At 45.9% G+C, this 10,328-nt stretch overlaps 1 protein-coding gene and 1 long non-coding RNA gene across 2 annotated transcripts; one reads left to right on the top strand and one right to left on the bottom strand.

The window, feature by feature from the left end:
- Nucleotides 1–3,130: 3,130 nt before the first annotated feature.
- On the top strand, nt 3,131–4,666 carry LOC124667969. The gene is made up of 3 exons (XR_006991505.1): nt 3,131–3,481; nt 3,650–3,746; nt 4,037–4,666. It is a non-coding gene; the product is annotated as an uncharacterized LOC124667969 (long non-coding RNA).
- A 2,764-nt stretch (nt 4,667–7,430) lies between these two features.
- On the bottom strand, nt 7,431–9,046 carry LOC124658894 (tyrosine decarboxylase 1-like). Its single transcript, XM_047196891.1, has one exon. The coding sequence runs from the start codon at nt 9,044–9,046 to the stop codon at nt 7,532–7,534; it is 1,515 nt and encodes a 504-aa protein (XP_047052847.1). The 3' UTR covers nt 7,431–7,531.
- Nucleotides 9,047–10,328: the final 1,282 nt, after the last annotated feature.

Genomic DNA, 10,328 nt, shown 5'->3' with positions numbered 1-10,328 from the left:
CAAACCATAACAACAGGAATGGCACGAGTAAATCATATGCAATTAAAATAAGCAAAAACATAGCACGAGTACAAATAAATAATTTTTGGATACTTATTCATAGGAGATTAAATCAAATAACACAACTGAACCAATTAGATGGCAAGAGCTCATGAATCATAAGCCAGATCAGAGGCAAATATTAACAAAATGTCAGAGGCGAAATCTAAAAGCCAGTTGGGAGCTTCAGTAGTCAGGTGTCGACCAGTTTAAGAGTATTAATGTGGAATGGTGTAGTTGGACAGTGGAGCTACATGACACATAGATTGAGTGTGATTTAAAGCTTGTATTTAAAGCAACGCACATAACACACATACAAAACTTGAAGAATCTTGAGCAGACTATGTTCAGGCTTTGACTCATATTTCAAGCTCAAACTACATAAGCAACACCGAGAATCAATCATTGACATCTCTCAGGGGCGCTCTCTGCCTCTGTAGCAGCACACTATCTCTATTTATAAAATGAAAACCAGTAGGTAAATTAAATGCATACTCCCATACGGTAAGGAACTGATTCTGGGCCCCATGAAAACGAAATAATGTAGTTTTATTGTAAAAGGAGGAGCTTGCATAGACATTTGACAGCAAGGAGTAATTGGCCTAATCTTGACAACGAACCAGTTGTAAACATTGACATCAGACCCCTGAATCATAGACCATAAACTTGAGGGGCAAAGTACTTGTGTTCAAGCTGGAGAAGTTTGTACCCTTTTGTTTGCAGCAACCTTGGGAACAGAGCACTAATGAGCACTTTTAAAACTAATTAATCGCAAGAGGAAGCGTTATAATCCTAGCTTAACTTATTTTAATTTTATATATTTTCATAACCTCCCCAAAATGCAGAGATACAAAGAATGCGATGTCCACACCTCAAATAACCAAAAAATAACTGCGTGCAGCAAAAGCCAAAAACTTCAAAATGTTTGTGTTCACAACCTCTACAAGAAAATACAGCCAATATTCCGTTGCACTGCATTATATAAAAAAGGAAAAGTCCAAATAGCATCATGTTTTTATATAAAAAGGAATTTCATTTTTTAGAAATAGCATGTGATATTTTCTACTGTCAAGCACTCCCCATTTTTGAACATATATAATCTAACTGGTGTAGGCACAGATGCTATAGTAGAGTTACATGCAAAATTAAAAAAAAGTGTCAAACACAAGACAAGGAACAGCAGAAATACCTGTCACACAAAATTCATGTCAACTCATCACTTTCACTTTTAACTTCAAATCAACATGTACATTACCTAGTGTAAAATAATTGTCATTGTGGGATAATCTAAAGAACAAAAAAGGAGAGCTAGAAAACATGAAGTACCGCTAGAAATATGATCTTCAATGGTAAGGAAAAAGTTACCAGCGCTGAACCTATAAAAATATTGTCCATGCCTTTCCTAAAATACCACTGATTACATCCTGAATGCCATATTTGTCTGCCGAGAGAAATCACCAAATAACACATCAAAGCACCGGAAAAAATTAGCATCATGAAGAAGAGTTATACCATGGAAGATATCAGCACAATACACAGCAAAAATCAGTATGGCCTGCAGTAAATATTCACAATATTCATATCTTGAGCTTTGATTGACCATGGTATAACTCTTCCTAATACTTACAATAAAGGGGAGAGCATATTAACCTAACCAAGATAATATACCTTCCTAATCCTGGAGATCTTCCATCTGAACTAAAACCAGTAAACCTGCAAAGTAATAAACAACACAAAAGGTAGTTTATCAGCAAATCCAATAATAAAGAACATAAGAGGCTATTGAAATATATATAATCGCCACTTCGGTAAACAGAGGACAACTTCGATTGTTGTTCAATCCTTTTGAAACTTTTATCGTTAAATACTAATACTAATAAATCACAAATATACAGATCTGCATAACAAAATAATTTCAGTTGATTCGTGCTTGCCACAAATACTAATAAACCAGCAACGCACAATGACACTAAAAACATGTCTAACCAGCAGCTCACACATCTAGCAGCACAGTACCAACAACAAAATCCAGGGGGGCGAGAGAGGATGCAGGAGTTCCACCTCGTCACTGCCATTCTTCAAGCAGATCCCTGGCCATGCCCATCACTGTCAGATCGAGAAATACATGAGCTAGTGTTAGGATTTTACCCGGTACATGTTGGGATGTGGCGCTTCTTGTCGAGGGAGCAGTGGACGTGGTGGTGGGGGAAGGTTTGGATCCGCTCCCTCCTCCATGCGCGCTCCTGCAGTGCCTCCTCCGGCCGCCCCGTTGGAGGTGGAGTTCTCCTGCACCCGCCCCTTGCCGGAACCAGACCTTGCCGCGCCTGCCCCTTGCCGGAGCAGGAGCTCGCCGCGCCCACCCAGGCCAGCCCCCTGCCCGAGCCGGAGCTCGCCTGCTGCACCCGCCCCTGCCCGAGCTCACGTCGGCCTCCCCGTGCCGGAGCTGGCCGGGGCTGGGCGGCCTTCGTCCGTGCATCGCTCGATCCGCCAGATCTCGAACCCCTGCCGGCTGTGGATGACCTTCTCGAGCTCGAGGCGCCGCGCCGCGCCTCCACCACTCTCCGCGTTGAGGCCGCCCTCCTCGATGAACTCTCCTGCAGCACCTCATCTTGCCCACGACCGGCTCGATCTGGGGGGAGAGGCGGCGCGCCGCTGGCCACCTCCACTTGTAGTGCCCTCTGCGACCTCACGTGGGGATGGAGCGGAGGAGAGAAGTCGGCCGGCGATTGGGGAGAAGGTGAGACGAGGATTGGTGAGGAGGGGGGCGGGGATTGGGAGGGCGGATTTGGATGCCCCGATCTAGGTTTTCACCGTCTCGCGGATGGAGACGAAAGGCGACCCGAACGATTGTCTGAGGCTGTCTCTAATCGTTGGCCCCCGCACGTAGCTGGCCCCAGGCGTCATCGACTTAGTAGGAAGATCGGCAAGTGAGAAAAGAATTCACCGATCGGACGGCTGCAGTGAAAAGCGGGATTGTGCTGGGTGAAACGAACGATCCGGATGGATTTGCCCCTCTCAGACCCCCTGGTTGGCCGGGTATGCTAGGAACATTTATAGAAGGAATGTTTTGGCTTTCCTCTGTGACATGTTCTCACTGAAAGCCTCAAACCTGTTAGAGCCAAAAAAATTACCTGCAGTTATTAGCTTTGTTACTCTACTTGCTGTTGGCAGCTTAAGAAGAGAGTAAGGCTGAAGCACACAAGTGGCCTGCCTGGGCGAATGGACCTGATATGTTATGTTGGGGGACACAGCGTTTCCTTCCTGATATCAAGCTATGTCATTTTTATCCTTTTTAAAAGTTCTAGCCTTGAGCACTATAGACTGGTTATTCACTGATACATACCCCTGCTTCCAGTTGGAGAACTATTATCTGTTGGAGAACGTGTCCTGCTACTAAAATTCACAATTCTTGCATGCTTCTGCTGCCCTTTTTTCTTTGAGAGTATGAAATCCCTCTTCATTAATCCCTCTTCATTATTTGAATTAGGAATATTGGTGTATCACCCTCGTTGCTTCCACAAAGAATTAGGAAATTTGATATACTTACTCATTTTTGTAGTGCCTTTCAATATGAACTGGTGCTTTATGTCTTTATATGTTCGAGTTACAGGTTTTCTGACCAATGAGGACACCAGTGTTTTGGAAGAGAGCCTTACTTCATCCCACCAAGTGGTGAATTTTTAATTTTCCTGTGAGATTATCTTCAGGTTAGATGCAGTTTGAACACTAAAAGCTTCCTAAATGCTGGAGCACTATTGTCAAGTTAGATTACTACTGAAAGAGCAATTCTGTTAAATGGCTTCTTTTTTTAACATGGAAAGCTTCCTTTTGAGCATCAAATATCTGGATTTCTTCATACCTAATTTATAATTTTGGGAACTGGGTGGGGTTATTTACATCAGACTAATGACCTTGAACTCTATAGAACACCGTTAGGCATATATTCCCTTGTGCAACTACCATCAAACCACAGCTCTAACATAGATCATGATCGCAGATTTGCTGGTTGTTGCTGATGCTTTGATTTGATGGGGCTGGCTAGTGAGTGAAATATTGGCATGGCATCTGCAGGTAGCCAATCTTTAGTTGGTGGGAGTGGAAGCAACAACATTAGTATTTTGAAATGAACATTTCCCAAAATAATGCAGTATAGTACTGAAATGAACTTTGCCCATGACAGTTCGTTCAGTACCTTAAACCTCCAAAATTTTCAACAATATTTTAACATAGAAGTACATTCTGGCAGGTAGATAAGTAGTCTAAAGCAATAGTAGTGAGGATTTGTGCTTCATTTGGAGCAAATTGATACCCTGTTCTAGAGGAGATGGTCAAGCAGAGGCAAAATTTTCATGTGGTATTTTAGTTTGATGTATGGGACAAGATCTTTTCTAGAAGGAACATGCTCATTACATTCTCCTCTACATATAATTTTACGTAGTATAGCCTGTGAATATCTTGGCACGAGGGTTTAGACCTTCTATAATTAGTGGCAAACACATTATTAACAAACTGTGACATGCTTGTTCAGCTATCTTGCACTAATCGTATGACCATTCATTGATTAACATCCGGGCAGACTATGGACTCCTCTGAATTCCTCTGAATTAGCTGCTAATTCAGACAATCAAAGAACCAACACAAATTTGTTGGCTAAATATGTGTTTTACCGGCGTCCATTTTTTGCATGCATGTTCTGCATATATCTTGACAAGCAGTGACTGTGCAGTAGATGGGTGTCTTTACTTTTCTAGACTTGGGTATCCAAGTGGAATTACAATGGTTCTGCCTATCATGCCTTTGAGCTGAGGGTTTGAAATTTCTCTACAGGTTTTGCATAGTTCTGACATGGATCTCTTTTAAAGCAACACGAACAAGTAATTTGTAATTATATAAACTGTGCACACTGAATTATTCAAAAGAATTCCATTGGAATATTTACATATGAATGTTTCTTTACTAATATTTTCCTAAAATTTGCTTAATTAACATTTTTGGGAAGTTGAAAAACTGAAATCTATTCTATTGAACAAGTGAGGAATTTGGGTGCTCGTGCAAAATGTCTACAGGTCAGGGTGCCAAAACGTTTAGCCACTCCTTACAGAAACCATTCCAACATCAATATTTTTATGTTTTCTTTCTTCTATAGTATAATTTTCTATACTTAGGACATGATTCTCGGTTCAGCTGAGAGTTTATGTAGTTATATTAAGCTTTATGAGAGATGTTTTATCACTGACATGTTTAAGATACTTTGGATTAGTTTTCAAGTGAAATGATTAACACTTCATTGTGTGTGTACGACACTTAGTGGTGATCTCTGTTTTACTTACCAAATAATGTTCACTTTGCTGACCGGTAATTCTGTACGATGTTTGGGAACTGCCTATCCTTATTCTCTGGCCGATGCGTATGGGATTGGTCTCAGTTCTAGGTAGCATCATTCAAAAGACATTTGTTTAACTGCACTATCTGTTGAACATTATGAACATTATCATTGGCTGATGTATGTGTGGTTGGTCTCAGTTATAAGTAGCTCATAAGGAACTCATTTAAGTGCACTTCCTGTCTAACATTATGCCAATGAAAATTTCATATGGCAGATGCTGGAGGAGATCTTCAGGATGTAGTGTGCACTCATGGGACCATTTTGGTGATGTCTCCAGCATCTCCGGCTCTGCATGCTGAAGTGTTTGCCTCCACTGTTATTGTTACTTCGCTACTGCATGTTTAAGGCCCAAAGCTTCTCCACTGACTACACAATACAAGTCTTGGTATTATTACAGCCCATTCACCCGTGTTCCTATACCCGTAGTTAAATAAATTTCTGTAGGACTAAAATCACTAGATCCCTCAAATGATGCTAAATTGAACATTTTCAAAACGTTTGTTTACATATGCTTGCTCGCCGGTAGGCGGGCAAGCGCGCGGCAAGCCGCGCTTTCCTATCTAGTAATGGAGATTTGTGCGAGGAAGAAGGTGTGGAGGAGAAGATGTTGGGGAAAAACGAGAGATGCGGGATGGTTTTGGACTTTTGGTGTTAGGACTTGGGGGAGAGAGGAAGAAAAGGTATAGCACTGGCAAGGCTAGGCCTCTCGCTCCTAGATTCCTGTGTGCCAGAGACGTGTTTGTTGGCTCTAGACTATTCTCCTCGGAGCCACATGTTTTGCATAAATGTAGAAAATAGCTCTAGAAGATTTCTCTCTCTAGCTATCATTTTCGAATCTTAAAGAAATGGATGGCTATGACAACACCCACACCCATGCTTGGGTGTACAAATGTATTTCCGTTTTTATTGTGCAGAAGTTTTTTTTAATTTTTTTTTGCTTGCTATGTTTGGTTAAAAATCATTTATATATTTTTAGGTTAAAAACGATTTCCATGCATATGTGTGCATCCGATAACAACCCATGGCCCTCTAGAAACGAAGCATCATATGTGCCCTTGCAAATTACTAGCAGTCCATTCCTGGAAGTCACGATTATTTGCTACTAGTAGAAAAATTGCAAGAAAAGATAAATCTGGAAAAACATGCACGTCTTATTTATCAAATTGTAGGTAACAGTACACTCCACAGAAAAGAGAAATCTGGAGTGGCTTCATGCCACATATTACAATTAAGAAAAATATTGTACTGACGATGGATTGGTTCCAGTTTTGATGCTTAATTCATCTCCCTAACTTGTGTGTACTCTCTTGGAAAGGCGCCGACTTCCTTGGCCTTCTCCTTGACAAGCTTCCATGCGCCTCTTGAAAAGCGCGCGGCAAGCAGCGCTTTCCTATCTAGTAATGGAGATTTGCGCGAGGAAGAAGGTGTGGAGGAGAAGATGTTGGGGAAAAACGAGAGATGCGGGATGGTTTTGGACTTTTGGTGTCAGGACTTGGGGGAGAGAGGAAGAAAAGGTATAGCACGGGCAAGGCTAGGCCTCTCGCTCCTAGATTCCTGTGTGCCAGAGACGTGTTTGTTGGCTTTAGACTATTCTCCTCGGAGCCACATGTTTTGCATAAATGTAGAAAATAGCTCTAGAAGATTTCTCTCTCTAGCTATCATTTTCGAATCTTAAAGAAATGGATGGCTATGACAACACCCACACCCATGCTTGGGTTACAAATGTATTTCCGTTTTTATTGTGCAGAAGTTTTTTTAATTTTTTTTGCTTGCTATGTTTGGTTAAAAATCATTTATATATTTTTAGGTTAAAAACGATTTCCATGCATATGTGTGCATCCGATAACAACCCATGGCCCTCTAGAAACGAAGCATCATATGCGCCCTTGCAAATTACTAGCAGTCCATTCCTGGAAGTCACGATTATTTGCTACTAGTAGAAAAATTACAAGAAAAGATAAATCTGGAAAAACATGCACGTCTTAATTATCAAATTGTAGGTAACAGTACACTCCACAGAAAAGAGAAATCTGGAGTGGCTTCATGCCACATATTACAATTAAGAAAAATATTGTACTGACGATGGATTGGTTCCAGTATTGATGCTTAATTCATCTCCCTAACTTGTGCGTACTCTCTTGGAAAGGCGCCGACTTCCTTGGCCTTCTCCTTGACAAGCTTCCATGCGTCCCGGACGTGCCGCATCTGCGTCATGGCTCCGCCCATTGCCATACGGATAACAAACTTGTTATCCACCACAAAGTGTGTCATGAACGCCCGTCCGCTCGTGTTGATGGCCACGAGGAGTTTGCGGTTCAAGGCGTCCACAGAAATCTCATCCTCTAGCTCATTCTGTGGGCGGAGGCGGAAGGTCACGAGGGAGAAGCTCCTTGGCGTCACCACCTCAAACCGTTCGTCGGCTCTGACCATTCGTTCGAACCACTTGGCCATTTCGACGTGCCTCCGTATGTGTGCCCTCATCCCTGCTGCGCCGTAGCGGTGCAAGACCACCCATAGCTTCATGGCACGGAAAGGGCGTGACAATGCAATCTGCCAGTCCTTGTAGTCGATCACCTCTGTGCCTCCCTTGCCGATATTGTTGAGGTACTCCGGGTTAGTCGACAGTGCGGAGGTAAGCACTTGTGGGTTGGCAACCCACAGGCAGCAGCAGTCCATGTTGGTGAGGAACCACTTGTGCGGGTTCATGCTCACCGAATCCGCGAGCTCGGCGCCGTTGATGCAGTCCCGGAACTCGGGGCAGATCAGGGCGCTTCCAGCGAACGCGACGTCGACGTGCAGCCACATGCAATACCGCCGCGCCACCTCCCCGAGACCGCGCACAGGGTCGACGGCGCCGACCCCGGTAGTGCCAATGGTGGCGCAGAGGTACAAGGGCACGAGCCCGCTGGCAATGTCGGCCTCCACCGCGTCGTAAACGCTGTCAGCTGTGAGGCCGTACCCCGATGATGCCGACGTTGGGATGATGCGGAAGTTGGCTGGCGGAATGCCGATGATGCTCGTGCCCTTCTGGAAGGTGGCGTGGCTCTGATCGGAGGCGTAGACCACCAGCCTCACGATGCCTTCATGCCCCAAGCTTCTTAGGGCGCGATCACGTGCGGCCGCAAGCGTGGACACCACACCTTCGCAGGTGCTTCCATGCAGCACACCCCTACCGCCGCAGGAGAAGAGGAAGCGGTCGGGGAGCCCTAGCAGCTTGCACATCCAGTCCACCACGACGCTCTCAAGCTCTGTTGCGGCCGGCGAAGAGGCCCAAGAGAAGGGTACAACGTTGAGACCGGATGTAAGCATATCGCCCATCAACCCGGCCGCGCTCCCATTTGCCGGGAAGTAGGCGAAGAAGTTGGGGCTCTGCCAGTGTGTTAGTCCAGGGATGATGTGTTGCTGCACATCCTCCAATATGGCTTCCACCGGATCGCCGTGCTCGGGCGGCACGTCCGGTAGAAGCGTTCGGAGCCACCCTGGCTCAGCGTCGGGCCGGACAGGGTAACTCTCGATGTCACGGTAGTAGCCGTTGAGGAAGTCGATCACCGGGCGCGACTCATCGAGGAATGCCTCGGGGCCAAGTGGCAATGGGGCGTCAAGAGGTGGCAGGCTCCCCATATAGCTAGCTGATGACAAGGACCTACACGGGCGTCCTGTAGGGTTGGACGTTTTGCAATGGCACGGGAGGTTTGCACGTCGTGCTTATATAGCCCAAACCATCCATGCAGCTGCACATGAGATCCATGTGATGATAGCTTTGCTGCAACGAACATACTCATGCCTGCCGCGCGTGAGCGGTGGGCCGCCCGACCCCACGACGTGACGCGTTAAAGGCCGAAGGGGCTCACGTTTTACTCGCTTTGGTTCGCTGGATCTCGGGGGCTGGGAGAAAAATCTTAGGGCATCTCTAGCGGCTGAGCGCCCGTTTGCGTTCGTCGGGCCGAGCGTCTGGTACCACCTTCAGCAGAGCGACGCAAAGTGACTGGGTCGTCCGCGGCGACGCAACCTGACCCAAAGACGCGTCACGTTTGCGTCTCCGCGGACGCAGCGGTCGTCCGCCCAGCACTCGCACGGGCCCGCCTGGCAGGGGCACAGCTGCTTCGTCTTCCGCGGCATTACTTACGGGCGGCGCGCTGCAGCCTTTTCAGGGCCGCGTTAATGGTGCGCCTCGGCTTCCGCGAGCGTGCACAGCTGGGCGGCATCGCAGTGGCAGGACATTGAAGGCGAGATGGCGTCCGCGCCTCTTAAAGGGACGCTGCCGGCGCCCATTTCCCCGACCACACCATTGCCAGAGCCCACACTATCCACCCGATTGACGCCATGTGGAAGAAATGATGGCCGTTCCGCAAGACCAAGAACGACCACGAGGCAAGCGGCTCGCGGTTCGGCAAGAAGCCACGGATCGGGCGGTACGTCCGCATCGAGTTCGCGCGCCGCCTTTCGGAGGAAAACGGGTCGGTGCCATGGTGCGGTGATCCAGCATACCACTGCATGTTTTAGTATACAAGTCGTTGATATGATCTTCATGAAGGGACTTCTTCACAAATATCATATCCCTCAGAGTGGTACAACAGAAACATTGCAGGTCATAACACTCCAGATTATATTACAAACATGGTCTTAACAAGTTGGTATTCTCGCAGGTCCGATGAGAACACCTTATGATACTAATATAGAACTCTTACAACTCAACATAAAGTTCAAACTGAGCTCAAAAACTTATTTAAGTATGCCACTACGCTGCTCGGCTCTAAGATAACTATGGTAGAACACTACTCCTCCGCCTCATTGTTGTCAACTCCGTAGACTATTCCTTAGTCCACGCCTTCTAGTCCTTCGGACAGATCAGTTTCCTCGTAGACCAGTTCGTAGTCCCCTTCCGGTGCTCCGTCGTTGGCCT

Source organism: Lolium rigidum, chromosome 6 (genome assembly GCF_022539505.1).
Source record: "Lolium rigidum isolate FL_2022 chromosome 6, APGP_CSIRO_Lrig_0.1, whole genome shotgun sequence".
NCBI lineage: Eukaryota > Viridiplantae > Streptophyta > Magnoliopsida > Poales > Poaceae > Lolium > Lolium rigidum.
This window is presented reverse-complemented; position numbering and strand designations above follow the sequence as displayed.